Source organism: Dipteris shenzhenensis, chromosome 2, assembly GCF_047967505.1.
Source record: "Dipteris shenzhenensis isolate YYH24624 ecotype China chromosome 2, Dip_SZ_1.0, whole genome shotgun sequence".
NCBI lineage: Eukaryota > Viridiplantae > Streptophyta > Polypodiopsida > Gleicheniales > Dipteridaceae > Dipteris > Dipteris shenzhenensis.
This window is the reverse complement of record NC_141597.1, coordinates 59,109,400-59,129,923: the sequence shown is the minus strand read 5'-3', so window position 1 is coordinate 59,129,923 and position 20,524 is coordinate 59,109,400. Positions and strand designations below refer to the sequence as shown.

General features: G+C 42.6%; 1 protein-coding gene across 1 annotated transcript in view; it reads right to left on the bottom strand.

Annotated features, from left to right (window-relative positions):
* LOC147905062 (uncharacterized) overlaps nt 1-20,524 on the bottom strand; it is a 72,391-nt gene that overhangs the window by 33,620 nt on the left and 18,247 nt on the right. The window contains exons 5-6 of the mRNA XM_087389801.1: nt 6,798-6,893; nt 3,668-3,747 (exon numbers count right to left, since the gene is read on the bottom strand). Coding sequence (XP_087245927.1) covers nt 3,668-3,747; nt 6,798-6,893 — 176 coding nt within the window. The remainder of the gene's footprint in view (nt 1-3,667; nt 3,748-6,797; nt 6,894-20,524) is intronic.

Sequence of the window (20,524 nt, the reverse complement as noted above, 5' to 3'; positions counted from 1 at the left end):
TTTCTTGCCATTTTTTGAATGCCAGAAAATTTCCATGATAGCTGACATAAAAGAAAACAGATCTGCCTTAGTGAACATAGTGAGAGGCAGATAAAATTGTATGTATGCTATCAAAATGGATTGTGTAATTCCCAAATGAACATGTAATGGCCAAGTTGCAAGCTTCCAATATTAAAGTTTTGCCCTTAACTTTGTTAGCACCCAATCAGTTTGTTGGGAACGGGTGAGTTCCCAACCTAGAGGACAACCGAGATGCCGAATGAATTGAGAAGCGGGGACAATTTCCCTAGGCCACAGAAGGTTGTGCCATTCCTGTGCATGCAACGGCAACAATTTTGGAGTAAAGAATGAATCACCAGCATATGCCTGAGCAATCATGCTATGACTGCCAAGAATCTCCAAACCGTGCAACTGGTCAGTGTCCAAGAGGTGGTCTAGATATTGAAGCAGTGGATGAGTGGCTATGGCAAAAAGTAAAGCACTTAGGGGACATCCTTGCCTGACAGAACAACCAAGAGTCCAGGATGGAGAAATATCCCCTGAAAGTATGCAGGCAGCTTTACTATCTTGATATAGCCAAGTGATGAGTTGCTGCATTTTTGTGCCAAATCCCAATGCCTGCATAGTCGATGAAATAAAATCCCACTGAACAGTATCAAAGGCTTTGGCAATATCAACTTGCAATAACAAAACATCCTGCTGCGTGTATTTGGCATATTCAATTCCAACATAGGCATTAGCAATGTTATCTGTGATATGCCTACGCGGGACAAAGCCATATTGAGCAGGATGCAACCCATCATGTAAAAACCCCTTTAGCCGATCAACAATCATTTTGGTAGTGACTTTGTAAATGACGCGCATAAGAGTGATAGGTCTCCAGTCTGCCAAAGACTCACAAATTTGTTTTTTTGGAAGGAGTTTAACAAGACCTCTCTTCCATGTGTCCGGCACTTTCTGATTTTGCCATGCAGCATTCACCATATATAGCAATGTATGCTTCAAAATAGGCCAATATTCTAGAAAAAACTCGACTGTTAAACCATCCCATCCTGGAGATTTCCATCTGCCACATGATTTGATTGCATCTGACAGTTCCCTCTCAGTAAAGGGTTCCTCCAATTCCAAAGCTTGAGTAGGGGAAATGATAGGAGAAACATGTTGCAACTGTAAATTTCGTGCAAGCAAAATTTGTTGTGAGGGAGGAACTGCAGAACCAAATTGCTGAGAGAAATGATGCACACAAACAGAAGCAAGCTTCGACCGTGAAGTGGTCCATGATCCATCAGGCATAAGTACTCTGTGCAAATTTCTGTTTTGAGTCTCCTCTGATGTAAAATTTTGAAAAATTCTTTGGAAGAGCAACCTTTATCTGTAAAGGCTCTTTGTCTTGCTCTAGTCTCCCATTTGGCTAGGTTCCTGTGATCATTTAGTTTAAGACAATGTCTGGCCTGGCATAGTGTTGTTTGCTCATGCATGGACAACAAACGATGATGGCTGAGTTCAGTGAGGTGTTGACAAGTGGATTTGGCCTGAGTAATGGTTTCCCTTAGAGTCTTCATGTAAGACTTGCCATAAGCTCTAATCACAACTTGCATTTTGGAAATAAAAGAATCCCAGGCATCATTGATATGAATATGGCTGCTAGAGGAGAGACAATGAGATGCTTCAATAACCATTGCCTTGAAATCAGCATGTTGCAAATAGCTATTGTTTATGATTAGATGTCTCCTTTGTGGCAATCTATCATCTGGCATATCATGAAAGGATAACCACAACCATAGAGGTGCATGGTCTGAATGCACAAAGGCATAGTCAATCCATATTTTGCATGTAAAATCCCCATTTTGTTGTGGAGCTACACTATACCATCGATCCAGACGTGCCTGATAAGAGGAGAAGGCATTATGTTGAAATGTGTAGCCCGGTGACAAAGGCTGCAATTCCTTCCAAAGGTCAACCAAATCCAGATGCAATAGTAATTGAGACCATGCATGCCTTTCAGGAGTTAACATATGGTCATGTCTGGAGGTGTTGTCACCCTGTTGTGGAGCATTATTGAAATCCCCACATATGTAGGCATGATATCTCCATGGATATTGTTGCATGGCATCCCAAATTGCAGTTCTTTCTCTAGAGGACTGAGGTGCATAAACGGAAGCAAATTCAACACCTCTCCTCGAATAATGCATCGGAGAACAAGCCATCTGCCTTTGTTGTCATTTAAAGCAATAACTGGTTGAAGCTCATGTTTGATCAGAAGGACTACCCCTGAGAAAGAGTGCTCCCCAGCAAAGAAAATATCATATCCACAGTAGTGTCCTGTCTTTCCTGCATAGACATGTTGGTTGTGTTCTTGTAATGCCACTATGTCAGGCTGAAATCTATTGATGTACAGCCACACAGATTTCCATTTCCTACTGTCACACATCCCCTGGACATTGAGTGTAAAACATTTGATATGAGCAGTCATATTTACAGATATTTATAGTAATATAACAACTATGTACAGCAGCAAAATTTATGAGGTCAGCCTTGCATTTCTATCTCAGGGTCAAGGCCTCGCCCCTGAGAAGAAGTAGCCACCTGAGAAGTAGACAGCAAAGCAGCAACCTCTTCTTCAGGGAAGAGTGTTCTGCTGGCTGTTACTGCAGCCCATGTAATCCCAATTCTTGTATTTATCTCTGGGGTATTTCCACTAGAAGATGCACCATTCCAAGTGCGGGGGGGTGGAATTCTTCGAGCAGAAATAACTTTTCTTGGACTTTGCCATCCATCAGTTGGAGGTTTCTGTCCTTTGGTCAAGGGTTGAATAGCAGGAGGTGAATGTGAAGAGATATTCCCATTGGAAACCACTGGAGCTTTGCCTTTATCCTGACTTCCAGAAAGCTGTCTACTACCTTTGTTTTTATTTGCAACTGGAGTAGGAGCATCCTTGATAAGCATTTGAACCGGCAAAGTGGTATGAGGCATTTTATGCTGATTCATTGGACACTGTGAAGCCATGTGTCCAAATTTTTTACACTCAAAACAAGCCCCTGCAAATAATCCCCATTTGAGTTTATAAAAAGCACTTCCCATGTTCACAGTCCGTACTGATGTACGGAATCGTACGGACGTACAGACGCCGTACGGTGACCGTACAGATGTATGAACGGGGCTGCGCAGGGTTCCGGACGAGGGCAAATAGCAGAGCTCCTCAGCGCATACACCACCATACACACCGCCAACTCACACACCGCTCAAATACACACACACACACACACACACACACACACACAAATACACACATATGCACGCACTTGAAAGGGATATAGTATGCATAGTATGTTCTATTCTAATTGAGGGCAGATGGAGCTCAAATGTAAAAGCCATAGCCTACCAGTGCACTTCTTGTATTCCCACCAAAAAAACCCTATCAGCACCTCAGGCAGGCCCAACAATAGCCCTCCTAAACGTTGTACTTGACACAATGGATAAAATGATACAAAAAGCAGTCCTTTAACCCTTGACATAATTGGTATGTGCTTTGGTTTGGTCTGTGTAATTTTACTGGTGACCAAACCCAATACTTTATGTCTAGCAGCAACGGGCACAAAAAGGGAGAGGATAAAATTGCAAAGCAGACCTTGTATGGTACCCAAAGAGGAAAGAATGAACACCTTACCAGAATTCCCCATAGGAAGTCCCCCCAGTTGGATAGCTATGTGAAGAGTTGACAATGTCCATAAAATAGCTACTGATGTCCTGAAAATATAACAAGCTTAAAGTCAATGTCATACCTGAGTTAAATCGAGCACGCATTCCCAGTGCCCACTCAATATTTTGACCATGGCTTCATAAGAAAAAACATAACCTTTTAATTGATTATATGGACGTCTTCATCTAAATTTAAACCAAAAACCTTTAACCCCTTGGCAAATTTCTGCATATCCGAGTGAAACCTTTTCCCTCATTCAGCAAGGGATCACTTGGATGACAGTGCAGGCAGTCTCTATTCTGGTAGTTTCTATCCAAGGCTTTTTTGTGGCAGTTTCCAAGATCTACAGGAGTAGAGGAAGTTATGGTTTATCCTTCTATAGGCAAAAAAAGAAGGAAAGCTTTTTTTAAATGGACACAGGCCATATATTCCAGCTACCACATCTTTTACTTTGTTGATGGATCTGTACTCCGTGTGGGAAAGGTGAACCTATAGGTACCCTAGTGCCTGTGGATGAAGCCATCCTTGTTGAGGTGGAGAAAATACTCTTTGTAGAGGCCCATCTCCCTCGCATGTAGCGGTAGGGGTGATACCCGTGTCCTATGGACGTATACATAACCATAGATCATCCCATATGAGCTGATGAGTCTCTTGTTTGTGTCAAACACAAGAAAGAAGCATCTAGTGAGTACTGATATGGTGGCTCACAGAGATCAGAGGAAGAGGTTGGGGGCTCACAAGAAAGAGGTTGATGAGTCTCTTGTTTGTGTCAAACACAAGAAGGAAGAATCTAGAGAGTAATGTATGGTGGCTCATAGAGATCAGAGGAAGAGGTTGGGAATGTTGTGCAAGTGACGGTGGTTGAAGTCTCGGAAGAAGGTGGAGAACACTAAGGGGCCCTAATCATGTTGTACTGATTTGAACTTACGAAAATGATAAAAATGAACACAATAGGGACTTGAAATCATCACAACGCGATTAGGGAGTTAGAATGGAATGGAGATGTCTATATCTCATTGCGGTGATCTTTACGAGAAACAGAATAAGAAAAATCTAAGAATTGATGGAGGGGCCCTAATCGCGTTGCAGTGACTTGAACGACAAACAAGCTACATGGAAGATGAGAGTCTCTAGTTTCCCTACAGCCAAGCTGTTTGACTCGATCCAAATATGTAATGATCTAGAATGATGCATCTATAGAGAAGGGGTCTTGCTGCAAACTCTATAGGATAACGTCATTTGGTGTACATCTCTTCCCTTGGATCATGCAAGATAGCATCATGACTTGTTGTCTCTCAAAGCCTGTGCACTCGTCCTCTTGAGGACTATTGTCCAAAAGGTCCCCATATAGAGGGCCACTAGTCGAACTAGGGATTCAAGATTATTGACTTTGTGTTCACGTGCTGGAATTGTATCTAGAAATGATGTCTCTCTAATTCAACAAAGAAGAATGCACTCTATTCAATCGTGCATGTATTGCCAATTTCATGTTAAATACCCTATGTATACATAAAATCTGACTATCTCAACTGGCTCCTGTGCAAGTGACAAAGCCTCACACAAGAGCTGAGCCTGATTAGTGTGGAAGACCAATTGACCTTCACGTCTCGGCTCTGTTAAAAAGTGTGCCAAGCAGTCATGGATCTGTAGTCCCTTTGATGTGTCTTATATCAACACTACACATTCGCATATAGCAAGATGGGTATGACAGACTATGCTCAAACTGATCCTGCAGCTCCTAGTGTCTCCACCAAGTAACTAATGGCCTGTCATGGTTAGTAGCAATTCGATAGCCAAGGTATATGGGTTAGCTTTGGAGATACCCATCAACAAGAATGCCGAGAGCATGGACATGCTAGACTGAGGAGGTAGGTTTCATATGGGACCACTCCATATTGGATCACATCTTCACCCTACTGAAAGCCCTCATGGAGGAGGCCCAATTACAAAAGAGTATATTGTTACTTTCTAGACTTCTGAAAGGCCTTTGACTCTATACCACGGGCTTGACTCATCTTTGGACTTTGAGCCTTGCATATGGTATATGACTTCAAATGGGTAGTCATGGCTTTGTATGGGGTTATAGGTAGAGTACGCACCACAAAGGGAATTTAGAAGGTGAGCAGAAGCAGGAGTGCCCCCTCTTGCACCCTTGTTGGTCCTTATTATATAGATGAACCGGCCTTCTCTGATCTCCTCTAAGTAGCAAGTGTACATTGGGACCCTTAGACACCACCTTTTTTATTAATGCTGAAAAGATGGCAGTGGCTTGGTAGACATGCACGTGGTACAGATAAAAAGGAATCTGAGGAAGGTTTCCGAAGAGCAGTCCAAAGATGAAATAAAACTGAGAATTCCCAATACCATCGTCAATCATTTGAAGCAAAGTGTGAACCTTGATCTTGGTGTCATGGATGATAGGTAGCATCCCTTAGAATCAGCGATGCTTAGATTGCCTCCTTTATGTATGTGCCATTCTTACACAGAATCCCTTAATTGACTCATCCTGTCTTAGGCCTCTACCAAAATACTGTAAGGTTATCAACTCTTTTTATAACTCCTTAAACATTTCCTTCAGACTCCTAATTCTATTTAGAATGCAAAAAAAAAGGTAATAAGCACACATTAGTTTCAGTTTACTACGAGAGTACTCTCTTGATGCTGCATGGGCTGCCATTACTTGCCAAATTTTCATCATTTGGAACTTTCTTAAGGTTCCAATCAGGAAATCAGTCATCTTGGTGTTTTGTGGACATTAATAAGAAATTTTTAAGACCATGACTATACATTTGAGTCAAGGGTCAAATAGGAAAAATTGGACGGGTTACAGTGAAATATGCATGGCAAGATATGCAATAGTATGAACAAGTTACCCCAATAATCACTTCACAGTGTACGATATTAGAATAGCTTACATCAACATCATATCTGTAAATTTTTCCAGAACTTTAGATGACTGCAGGTGCCCGAATCGTTCTATTTATTAAAGAAACTGACTTTAGAAAGGAAACAATGCAGTGAACATTCCTTTCAACGAAAAATTAATATATAGTTTATGTTTAATCCATATAGTAACCAGCTGTAACTACATGATCACCTTGTAAAGGCTATCGCCTGTGACCTCATATCTCATCTGGGCACCTATGACCACAGGTATGTGTGTATTTGAATGAAAACCTGAGAGGCTGTCTGCCTGAAACCAACAAAATTGCAACTATGAGACAGTCAGCTGCATGGAAGTAAACATCTAGATACTTCTTTGTGCATGTGTGTGCAAGAGCTGATACATATCACCACATATACTTAGCAAATGAGGTGTTAAAATTTCCACTCTTGGAACCCAAATCCATTACAGGGCACACACCTACATGCAGCTCAGTTTAAAATTACTTGGCCCACACCACCACAGCGCAATCCAGTTTAACATTATTCACTTCCTTTACAAACCCCACTGATATTAAACTGGATGGATGATTTTGTAAACTGGATGGATGATTTTGTAAACATAACAAAAAATATGACCCTAATTTTCAGCATATGATTTCCAAGTTTGGATTTGTAGCTCAGATCTATTGAATTATGAATATAAGAAAGGAAGAGCATTGTCAACAACGTCAAACCCCCTATCATCTTTTCTTGCAACATTCTTCTTTTCATCCATACACCTTTATTGCCTCGATATGACTCTCCCACAAACCTACACATATTTGAGAGACGCTTTAAGCTGGTATTAATTCTATATTGTCCCGTTTCTATCCCTGGTGCATTCTTCTCAACTTCACCATCTATCTCTTCTTCAGACCAGTGCTAGCCCATGTTAATGTGCATGTGGGTACAATCATGTGCATGTGTGTGTGGAGAGAGTGTGTGTTTGTATCAAAGTGAGATTCCGTGCTAGCCCTCGTGCTCCCACGCTACAGCTGCTTGTTTCTCCCTCAGTTTGACACCCTCGAGGTTCCTTTTGACGTCCGTTTTCTGTCCGTACGCTCTGTCAGAAAATCCGAGGGGGGGAAAAAAAAAAATTTGTACTGTCAAAAATTCTGTACGATTTTGTCCGTACAGTCAGAAAAGTCCCTACAGTCTGTACAGTCGGGGAAGTCCGTACAGTTTGCCTATCAGGAATTTTTTTTAAACTGTCAAAAATCCATATGATTTTGTCCGTACAGTCATAAAATTCAGTACAGTTTTATCCGTACAGTCCATACAGTTTTGTCTGTACAGTCGGGGAAGTCCGTACAGTTTGCCTGTCAGAAAATAAATAAATAAATAAAAATCGTACTGTCAAAAATCCGTACGATTTTGTCCGTACAGCCAAGAAAAAACCGTATAGTTTTGTACCTGCTGTGCTTTCCTCCTTGTAAAGCGTTGCTGCTTCCAAGTTTTTTCCTTAACTCGAATGGCGGATTATTCCTATGAAAAAACCTTTCACAAAGACAAGTCGGTTTCCAACAAGAAACAAAAACAGGTGATGGATTCAGATGATTCCCTTCATGACTGTGCTGAGGCTCAGCTTGTTTATGAGGTTATGCATGAAGGGTTTGAAGACACCCGTAAAGGTTGGATAGATCCACTTCCCACCACTGGCATTATGGTGGAAGTGGATGATATATTTGATCCAGTTAAGGAATATGCAAAGCATGCCATTATAATTTTCTTCCTAGGACGGATGCCTGCTGCTGTAGATGTTGGGAATTGGTTGACTCGAACCCTGGGTGGTTCTTATGTCAAAAAAGTTCATTATGCAGCGAGGGGCTTTTTTGAGATCATCATGGCTGATGAGGAGCACCGTCAGGTTTTGCTGGAGCACTCTCCTCTTTTCTATGGCCAGTAGATGGTCCATGTTCTGCCCTAGTCTCCCACCCGGGATTATCAGGCATTGATTCGGCATCGTTGCCCTGTTTGGGTAGAAGTTGTGGATTTTCCTCAATGCTTGTCTTCTCTTCTACCTAAAATTGCAGCTTCCCTCGGTAAGGTGGTATGTCCACCACGACCCAATGGAAATTCGAATCGCTTCTGCATTTTATGGGATACAGATCATCCCACTCCAGCTTCATACTCGGTTACTGTGAATAATGTTTCCACGGGGAGTGCCTTTTACAAGCTCAAGTGGTGGCTGTTTGCAGGTGCTTGCTTTGAATGCAAGCAATTTGGGCACATGGCTTCACAATGCCCTTCCCGAGCTCCACAGATGCCAGTGCAAGCTGAAATGGTTCAGCCTTTGAATAAGAATGCAAATGCCTCTTATGTGGTAAAAAACAAAGGGGTCAAACAGTTTTTCTCTGTTCAAGACAAAGGCAAAGCCCCGGCTATCTCACATGGTAATACTTCTTTTCCTGTGCCTTTGTCCTCTCCACCTCAGGGGAAGGGGGAAAATTTTTTGATTGATGGATGGCAAACTCCTCGCAAAGTGATCTCCCCCAGGCGACCTTTGCCTTCTCGGACTTGGAGTGGTGCATCCTCTCATGGGAAAACACCTGTTGAAAACTCTGGTGTTGGCTTGACCTGGGCTGCTGTGACTGCAAATCAGACCTTGTTTCCTGAAGAAGAAGTTGCTGCACTTTTGTCCTCTCCTCAGACTAATGCTTCATCCCAGGGCAGAGGCCCGGACATTGAGGTGGAAATGCAGACGTAGACAGCCCGTTAGTTGCTGTACATACCTGTCCCATAACTATAAATATGCTTGATCATCTGAAGTGTGTTACTCTCAATGTATAGGGAATGTGTGATGGTCGCAAATGGAAACTGGTCTGGATGTATATCAGGAAATTGCAACATGATATAATTGCTTTGCAAGAGCATAATCAGCATATGTATGCTGGTCAAATAGGCCATTTTGCTGGTTATGATATCTTCTATGCTAGAGAGCACTCCTTTTCTGGTGTGGCTTTTTTGGTAAAGCACGACCTTCAACCTGTTGTGGCTCTTAATGATCGCCATGGTAAATGGATTATTGTTCAATGCCTTGTTCAAGGGGAAATTTTTGAATTTGCATCGATTTATGCCCCCCAGTCTTCTCGTGATAGAGCTTTGATCTAGGCTGCCATGCATACTTATCCATGGCGACAACATGCCTTCATTTGTGGTGAATTTAATAATGCCCCTCAATCGGGTGACAACACCTCAGGCCACACTCATATGTTGGCTTCTGAAACACAGGCATGGTCTGATTTTTTGCTTCAGTTGCGCTTGGTTGATCTCTTGAAGGAATTACAGCCCATGCTTCCGGGTTATACCTTTCAGCATAATGCTTAATCTTCTTATCAGGCACACTTGGACAGATGGTATCAGATTGATCCACAGCATTGTGATGCCTTTACTTGTCAAATTTGGGTTGATCATGCTTTCACACATTCGGATCATGCTCCTCTTTGGTTGAGGCTTTCCGTAAATGAATTTCCCACTAACAGATTGCCTTGCCGAAGGCTTTTGCTGATTAATAGTAGTTATCTGGAGCATGCTGACTTTAAAGCCTTGGTCTCTGATGCTATTCAGCCTCTCTCTCGTCAGATACGCATTGGTTTGGATTATGCCTGGTAGGCTTTTGTTGCTCGGATGCAAGCAGTTATTCGAGATTATGGCAAATCCTATATGCAAGCCACAAGGGAGACTGTAGCACATGCCAAATTTACATGTCAGAGTTTGACTGAGCTTGCTCATCTTCGCCCTTTGTCTTCAGAGGAAAGCATGCTCTTATGTCAGGCTCAATTCTCTCTTCAATCTAATGATCGCAGAAAGCTTGCTAAATGGGAAACTCGATCCAGACAACGGGCATTTTTGGATAAAGGCTGCTCTTCCAAGCAATTTTTTAAGAGTTTACACTACAAAAGAAAGGCTGCCAATATCTGTCGAATCCGGATGCCTGATGGTTCTTGGTCAACATCTCGTTCAGAGCTTGCTGATTTATGTGTGCAGCACTTCTTTGAACATCCCTTCACTGAAAGGGAATTGTCTGATGCACTGAGATCCTGTGGCAGATGGAAATCTCTAGGATGGGATGGTCTCACTGTTGAATTTTTTCTTGCATTCTGGGATCTTCTTAAATTCACCTTGCTGCAAATGGTAAATACAGCATGGCAAAACCAGCAGATGCCTTTGTCATGGAAAAAGGGTCTTCTCAAGCTGATTCCAAAAAAGCAGCTATGTGATTCACTGGGTGATTGGAGGCCAATCACGCTCATGCCAGTCATTTACAAGATCATCGCCAAAATGGTGGTTGATCGGATTAAAGGTTATTTGCATGATGGGTTGCATCCCTCCCAATATGGCTTTGTTCCACGTCGCCATATCACAGATAACATTGCCAATGCTTATATTGGGATTGAATATGCCAAATACACGCAGCAGGATGTTCTACTTTTACAGGTAGATATTGCAAAAGCCTTTGACACAGTTCAATGGGATTTCATCTCGCAAACTATGCGAGCTTTGGGGTTTGGACAAAAAATGCAGCAGGTTATTTACTGGCTTTACAGAGATAGCAATGCGGCTTGCATTATCTCTGGGGATATCTCTGATGAGTGGACTCTTCGTTGTTCGGTCCGCCAGGGATGCCCTCTCAGTGCTTTACTGTATGCCATTTCTACTCATCCTATGCTGCAATATATTGATCATCTTGTGGCTACAGGATCACTTCATGGCTTGGAATTAGATGCTAATCGCAGCATGGTTGCTCAAGCTTATGTTGATGATTCTTTCTTTACCCTGAAGAATACGCCCCATGATCTTGGTGCCTCGATCCAGGCCCTCTCTATTTATGGTTTGGCAGCTGGTCTTCATGTTAATTTTTAGAAGTCTAAGCTGCTCCCTTTGCATTCCAAAGACTGGCATAGTCTATTATGGCTCGGGGATATCATTCCACCCACTCAGTTTGTTCGTCATCTTGGTTACCCTTTGGGGTAGGAACTCACTCGCCGACAACAAACTGATTGTGGGTTTTGGCTAAGCTTCGGAAAAAGCTTGAGTATTGGAAACTCGCAACCTGGCCTTTGCACGTTTAGTGCAGTCCATCCTTGTGGCATATATTCAATTTTACTTGCCACTGATCATGTTCACTAAGGCAGATCTTACATCTTTCATGTCTGTCTTTATGGAACTCTTCTGGCAATGTGTGTGTGTGTGTGATGACAAGAAACTGTGAAATTGTTTGATCTTTTCTTTGTTTGGGTGTTATTGGGCACTTTGGACTTTGTTGATAAACAGGAATTGTAAAGTCTTTCGTGATCCAACATTTTCTTTATTTACTTTCTTCAAGTGTTCTCTGCAGCAATCTTTTTTTGACTGCTTGCAAACTCACTACATCGATCATGATGTATATTTAGCATATACAGAGGTTTTCAACTGATATAATTTCTACCTTCTCGCTTTGAGGTAGTTTTTCTTGTAATATAAACAATCATGGATTTCACTTTTTTTAAAAAAAAAGTGTGTGTGATGACAAGAAACTATGAAATTGTCCCCCAAAAAAGAGGAGACAAGTAGTTACAGTGTGAAAAGAACTCATTTTAAAGCCAAAAAAGCAGGCTAATGCATGCATGTAGACAGTCAAAAAATGATTGCCGTAGAGAAGGAGAAACGAAATGATACTTACACAGGCCAGGGTCACCAAAGACTCTATGATTACAGTTTCACAATTTCTTGTAATATGATACATATGGATTTCACCAAAAAAGTGTGTGTGTGTGTGTGTGTGTGTGATGGTGTGTGTGTGTGTCGGTGTGTGTGGTGACAGGGTGAGCCTCGACGAGAGTTGGCTGCCGGTGTGTGACGGTGAGCGTGGTGTGAGCCTCGACGAGAGTTTGCTGCCGGTGTGTGACGGTGAGCGTCGATCGTGATTGCTGGTCAGCGTCGCCCGTCGTTGTTTGGCGCCCATCTTTTTGTCCGTACCATCGTACAGCCGTCGTACGGTTCCCGTACGGATTCTGCGTCAGATTACCGTATCATCGCCGATCCTTTCAACCCTGCACGTCAGTTCTTACCTGCAGTTTTCCTTCCTAAAGCCCATACAGTCCGTCCGTCTTTTTCCCGTTTAATCAATTCGTACAGTCGTTAACTCTTCCGTACAGACTGTCTGTTGTCCCGTACAGCCTGTCAGTGATCCCGTACAGCTTGTCGGTCCTTCTTGCAATCTCTTAATCTGTCCGTACAGTTTCTGTCAGTTTCTTTGTTGTGTCCGTACAGTGCTTCATCCCAGCATCCGTACTTCCTGCCAGCCTTTCTTTGTGCCCTGTCCGATTCTCCTTGTTTGATATCTGTTCAATCCCTTGGCCTCCATGGCAGAAGCAAACAAGTACTATGTCAAGAGAGCCCTCTCTCCTGAACCCAAAAGACAATTAAGGGAAGCCTCTTCCCCCATAGCTCCTTCTTCTGAAGATGCTTCCTATGTGTTTGATATGCTGAATGATGATTTTCAACAAAGCAGAAGGGAATGGATTCAACCTGCTCCGGAACTCACTTACAAAATGAAGCTGCCATATCTTGTGCAACCTTTGAAGAAGCTTTCTCAAACTGCAGTTATCATCTTTTTCCCAGGCAAAATTCCCTCTGCTAATGATGTGGGACAATGGGTGAATTCTCTCTAGGTGGATGCTTTGTAGAAGGAGTCTATTTTGCCTCCCGAGGATTTTATGAAGTTCATCTTTTGGATGCTTTGACAAAACAAAAGATGCTGGAAATGTCCCCTTTATTTTTTGGTCGCCAGATGGTGCATATCATGCCCTGGTCCCCCAATAAGGACTATCAGAACCTCATCAAGCATCATTGCCCTGTATGGGTTGAAGTGGTTGATTTTCCAGATTATATGAGAACAGAGCTTCCAGGTTTAGCTATGACATTGGGACAAGTGATCTGTCCCCCTCGTCCAACAGGTAATAAAAATCGTTTTTGCATATTATGGGATATTGATAGACCGACCCCTTCTTCTATTGCAGTTGAGATTGAGGGTGTTAATTTGGGCAAGAAATATTTCACCTTAAAATGGGGCATTTTTGCTGGAGCTTGTTTTTCTTGTCACAAGGGCATCTTGCTTCGGAGTGTCCTTCTATCCTTCATCCACCTCCTCTAGCTGCTATTCCTCTGCCATCTAATAAAGGAGGTCAGAAGACATATGTGGAAAAGATTGAAGCTAAAGGAGCAAAGCCTTCAGTTCATACAGGGAGCCAGGCCAATTCAGCTCAAAATAAGGATAAAGGCAAAAGCAAGTTAGGAGAAAACATTCCATCTTCTCATGAGGGATGGCAGACTGCAAAGAAGACGGTCCCTCTCAAACAAAGACCTCTCCAATCTCGTAATTGGGATGCCTCTGCTCCTTCTCCAGGACAATCTTCTACCTCTTCAAGCAGCCCCATCTCAAAGGCTTGGGTCAATGCAGTCAAGAAGGGTCTTCCCCTTTGTGAAGAAGATGATATTATCAGGGAATTGGAAGTTGAGGGTCAGCAAGACCCTGTGGCAATGGCAGAGGCTTGAGGCCTCCCGCTCTTTTGGAGGACCGATCATTCTCTTGTATATATTTTCATGCGTGCTTCTCTTAAATGTTTTTCCTATAATATACAGGGCCTCTGCAACCAGAATAAATGGAGGCTTCTCTGGCATTATATAAATACAACTCATCCGGATGTTGTATGTCTCCAAGAGCATAATCAGCATTTTTTTGCTGGACAGCATGGGTTTTTTTCAGGATATGATATATTCTATTCAGGATCGGAACAATTCTCTTGGCTGTGCATTTTAGCCAGACATGATCTGCAACCCTTGATAGCATATAATGATCTAGGTGGACGATGGATGATTATCCAATGCATGATCAATGGAGAGATTTTTGAAATAGGATCTTTGTATGCCTCTCAAAATTCAGCTTCCAGAGCTCAAATGTGGAACTCCATAAAGCAATATCCCTGGTCCTCTAATGCTCTACTTTTTGGCGATTTTAACAATTCTCCTCACTGGAAGGACAATACCACACATAAATCACATATGCTGCCCTCTGAAATCCAGCAATGGGAACACATGACTTCATCACTTCGATTTGCAGATTTATGGACAGCAACTCATCCTTCAGTGATGGGATTTACATATCACCATAATGCTCTCACAGATTATTGGGCCAGGCTTGATAGATTTTATCTCATTCATGCTCAGCAATATGATGAATATACATGTCAGATGTGGACTGATTATTCACAACAATTATCTGATCACACTCCACTTTGGCTCACCCTTTCTTTTGGTATGCCTCTGGATGACTTGCAGCTCTCTTCAGTCAGAAATTTACAGGTTAATCAATTCTATCTTTCTCATGAAAAATTTCAGCATATGATCAGACTGGCTTGCAGGCCATTGCTATCCCATGCTCAGGAGGATCTGGGATTTGCTTGGATCTCTTTCATACATCGTATTCAAAATGTCATCAAGGAATATGGAAGATGGTACTTGGCAGAAACCAGACAGCATATCTAGTGGGCAAAATCATACAAGCAGTATCTTGTACAGATTAGTCATCAAAGATCTCTATCTGATTCTGAGCAGCATTTATTGTCTTGTGCTTCCTCTATAATTGATGCCAATGACAAACGCAAGCTGTCTAAATGGCAGATTAGGGCCAGAGTTAAACCTATGCTAGATAAGGGCTGTTCCTCTAAATCTTTTTTCCGGAACTTACATGCACACAGACAAAGCCAATCTATCATGAGGGTAAGGAAATCAGATGGTCTCTGGACCCACCAGTCTCTCTCTCAGCTTGAAAAACAATGTCTGGATCATTTTCAGTTTCTTTATTCTCAGCCATCCTCCTCTGCACCTCAGGTCGCATTGGCTCGTAACAGATTTACTGAGCTTGTTTCTCCCATTGTCTCCCCGCAAAAAGCCTCAATGCTGGAAATGTCTTTTTCAGATGATGAATTGGATGAAGCCCTTAAGCATTTGGGTAAACATAAATCCCCTGGCTGGGATGGTCTGATGGTTGAATTTTTCGAAGCCTTTTGGCAAGAAATAAAGGGTCCAATTCTGCAGTTTATTAATGCAGCATGGCAGCACCAACATCTTCCCTCAGCTTGGAAGCATAGTTTGGTTAGGCTTGTGCCCAAAAAGATTCTTTGTGAGACTATGGATGACTGGAGACCAATTACTTTGATGCCGGTGATATACAAACTGATTGCCAAAATGTTGGTACATCGGATAAAGGATATCCTTCATGATGGACTTCATCCCAGGCAATATGGTTTTGTTCCAAGACGGCACATACATGACAATATCACTAACACTCTTATCGCAATGGAATATGCTAAATATTCAGATCAAGATGTGTTGGTCATGCAGGTGGATGTGGCGAAGGCGTTTGATACAGTACAGTGGGATTATGTCTCTCAAATCATGCAAAAACTTGGTTTTGGGCCAAAGCTATCTAATGTCATATATTGGCTTTATTCAAATTCTACTGCACAATGCTTTATAGGGAAACATTTGTCTGAGTCTTGGACTATCGAACGTTCGGTTCGACAAGGATGTCCTCTCAGTGCCTTGCTTTATGCCATCGCTTCACATCCTTTGCTTCTTTATATGGATCACATGGTTGATACTGGACAGCTAGAGGGGCTTCAGATTTCTGGTTCACGACCCTTCATAGCGCAGGCCTATGCAGATGATTCATTCGTCATGCTAAAGAACAGTCCATTGGAGATTCGCCTCTTAATGGATACCCTTTCAGATTTTGGGTTGGCAGCTGGTCTTAAAATTAATTTTCAGAAATCAAAACTCTTGCCTCTCAAGCTTTGTGATTGGCATGCTATTCTGTGGCCAGGCCAGATTATTCAACCGGAAAATATAGTAAGACATTTGGGTTATCCTATTGGCTGGAAAATCAGTAATAAGCAACAAATGTTGTGGGTGTTCAACAAAATTCAGGACAAATTACAATATTGGAAGATTTCCACATGGCCTCTGCATGTACGGCTTCGAATTGTCCAGTCTATTGTTCTAGCTTATGTCCAGTTCTACCTTCCTCTATTACATTGGTCATCTCGAGATCTCTCATCTTTTATGTCTCAAGCCATGGAGATTTTTTGGAAAACCAAGCTTCATAAAAAAGCTTTACGGTTGCTCAAAATGGACTTGCTTTGCTCACCCAGAATGCATGGTGGTTTGAATATAATAAACATCAAATATCATGTGTTGGCAAGAAAGATTACTATGCTCAAAACATTCTTTCAACAAGAGCAGCTTTGGTCTATTATGCTAGCAATTTTGTGTGGTCAGATGCGCACACATGCTTATGGACATTGGATAGTAGATCCATCGGAAGTAGTACTTGGAAAATTTCAAGGTAAAATCCCTGGTTGTCCATTTTCTAATTCCTTGATTCAGGATTGGAAGCAAGTACTCTCTCACATCAAATGGTCTCCTCATCCTGCTTCTCTAGCATCATCACTCAGATCGGAGAGTATTCATTGGAGTGCTGTGTTTTCCTCTCCCCTTGCTGTTCAACAACCCATCAGAGCTTACAATCTTATGAAAATGGGTATCCGGTTCATTGATGACGTTGTAGATATGCAAGGAAATATTCTCCTTTTTCCAGCAGCATGTAGACAATACAACCTGGCTATGCATCATAGACCTATTTGGAAAGCTATTGCTGATCTCCTACTTCCTCTGGTTCCGATTCCGACATTGAATGGCAGTGACAGGCTTCAAGATTGGCACCTTCAGTCTTCGAGTTCAAGCATTTCTTCTAAGCCTTTGCAGTCATTGACATCTATACAGGCTTATAGATTAATATTACCTCCTCCTTGGATTGCCCATCATGCTAATTCTTTATGGCATCTGAACAAATCATTAGCCTGGTGGAAAGGAAGATTGCAAATGATATGGAAGTTGAAAATGCCATTGAAGCAAAGACTATTCCTATGGAGATGTATTGTTGGTATTCTCCCAGTGGGAGTGAAATTGGCTAAACGACGAATAGCTTCACCTCTCTGTCCAAGATGTCACCTTGCATCGGAGAGTATTCCGCATTTATTGTGCTTTTGTTCATATTCCAGAGACCTTCTAGATAGAATCTCCTATTTTTTATCTCTCAGATTTCCAGCACACAGGTTCTACAGGTTTTTCTGGATGTATGGCACACTATCAGCTTCTTTGTCACAGTATTCTCTCTTCTTTCACTGGATCAGATACTGGGCCTTATGGACCCTCTGGCTGCAGCGCATCCAAGCATATCTGAATTCTCCTCTTCAGCATCCTTATGAGTTTTTCAGAGCCTCATTAAGGCAGTCTTTATATGATGCCTTACATAAGGAAGATTTGGATGTTTCTTGTATTCAACTTTTCTTTTACTGTTTCTGATGGATAGGGCTGTAGCTCTCTTTTGAGCACGGCCTGGATGTAAATGAATGTTTTATAATATAAGTATCTTGGTTTTACAAAAAAAAGTGTGTGTGTGTGTGATGACAAATGGATTTCACCCAAAAGAGAAAAAGTGTGTTATGTGCAACACGTGCTCCCTTCCCCTTGCGCGCAACACCTCGCCCCCCCCCCCCGGCCCCTTCCCTTCCCCATGGAAAGGGAGATGGAAGACCTAGTTGAATTCAGAGAGTCAATGTAAAACTCGAGGCCCACATGTTTTAGCACAAATGGGCCCCCCAGGAGAGAAAGGCAATTAGGAGAGATTGGACCTCAACTGAGAGGCTCACAGAGTAGGAATTGGCCTCTTAGTGGTAAGTTGGTTAGTCGATAGCTGGCCTCTTAGTGGTAAGTTGGTTAGTCGATAGATATAAGAGTGCCACACTCAACTTATATGCGATGAAGATTCAACGATCCGGATACTCCTATCAATGCTCTAGAGCAAGGTGAGTTCAATAGTGTGATAGGATGACTTGATAGTTCTCGGGAACTACAAGCCCCAGGTTGATAGGGGCTCAGCTACAGTTCCCGAGAGATGATGGGGACAGCTCCACTCAAACCACTAGAGATTCTACTACCAATCTTCTAGGCAGAGAATAAGACTCAATGGGAGGTGTTAGCCTGAGAGGAGGTCTAGGCTCACGTCCCCACTATGGTCATCCCAAGCATCATAATACAACCGGATGCCCCCTTCATGGATGAGGAGTTGTTTGATACCCTCAAGGCCATTTCGATGCAAAAATGCTTGGGCGAGTGGGGTCTATTGCTCTTTGTTTTTTAGAATAAATTGACACTCCTTTGCGATTTGAAATTCCAGCAGATCTTTGATTCGAGGCTTCTCCCTCAAACACTTGCACAAAGGTGGGTTTGCTTAATGGGGGGGGGGCTATACAAATATCTGCTAGTGGCACCCGATCATCCTATATCCATGACACTCAAATAGGTTTGTCCAAGAAAGGAGCATCCTAGACAACATCTTCACTTTTTAGAGTTAGATTGGACTTTTTAAATCAATGAGTGTGAAGGATTTCCGCCTTATATACAGGCAGCTCTAGGGCAATTTGTTGCTCTACCGAAATATATGAACCCACCTGCCATATCTCACCATTTGACCGTGGGGGATCCAACAAAAATATGAGTTTGTCTCCCAAGCACGAATGATCGCAATAAGCCGTTAGTTCCACATCCTTTTCGTTGAGTTTGAGGCCCCCTGACTCCAACTGGACTTAGCATTCCAGGTGATCACATGCCTCCACCGAGTTAGAGATTATGGTTCCTTGACTGCAGGCCGACACAAGTTGACACAGATGGCTTTATCCACATCCTTGACATTAGCAAGTAAGGGTAACTAGAGGTGTTGGCATGCTCCTATATTTAGATGGTTTGCAAGCCTTGGACTCCACATGGATAGATTGCCTTCACTTCGGTATAGCTTTGAGGGCCCCTCTATTCTACTCACTTATCACGAGGCTAACAAGGAGGATCTCGTACAGCTCCACACATACAAGACCTTGTAAGCTTCCTGTGAAGCCAAAGATCACTGACTATAAATATCAGAGGAGGCCTTCATCAACCCACTAGGCTACACACAAATCCACCTCTAAGGATTTTGATCGGCCAGTTCCATGTTTCCTCACACAAATTACACATTCATACTAGATGAGCTGAGGGCATAACCAGAGAGGGACGCATTTGGACCATATGTGATCTACATGAGATTGAGTCAAAAGAGTACTTGGCCTTCATATTCCTATGTGCTATGAGATCCGAGGCCATCACCATTGCCTTTTCAAAGACGGTTTTGGGTCTCCAGCCACTTGATTCATCCGGATCAGAGACATTTAGCAATCTTCATTCATGAGCTGTATGAAAGAGAGACCCACTTCTCATGACACAGAGACCAAATCAGGGGGACCAGCCAAACTCCACTTAGAACATGATTATTGAGTTTTTCCAATCAGATAGCACGAACCGGAGGTCCCCAAGGAGACGGCGTAATCGAGACCTAAAGTGAGAGACACAACAAATCCGCCAGTGTGCGATGGTGGACAAATGAGGCTTGGGTATCTTCCCTTGATGTTCGCCACAGACTAGGGACACAGCCGACGGGGGTGACAGTGGCACTTGTTTGACGAAGAGCTACTGCTAGGAGCCCACTACGGACTATGCAAATTGATCTGCGTCAGCGCTCTATCACAAGTTTCATGCCCCCCCAGCAGCAATCACCGCCTCTCTCAGCCGAAATCCTCTTATCCATCCTCAAACACTAGGTGGGCTTCGTTCCATAGCATGCAGAGACCGCCACAGTGACACCACGCCTCATATCTTTCCTTCTCCCCATGGGTTTAGATATTTAGCATATGTGTTTGTATTTGTCTTGGGTGCGAATGCCCACTTAGTGGTTCATTCATCTCATTATATCTGGGTTTCTCAATC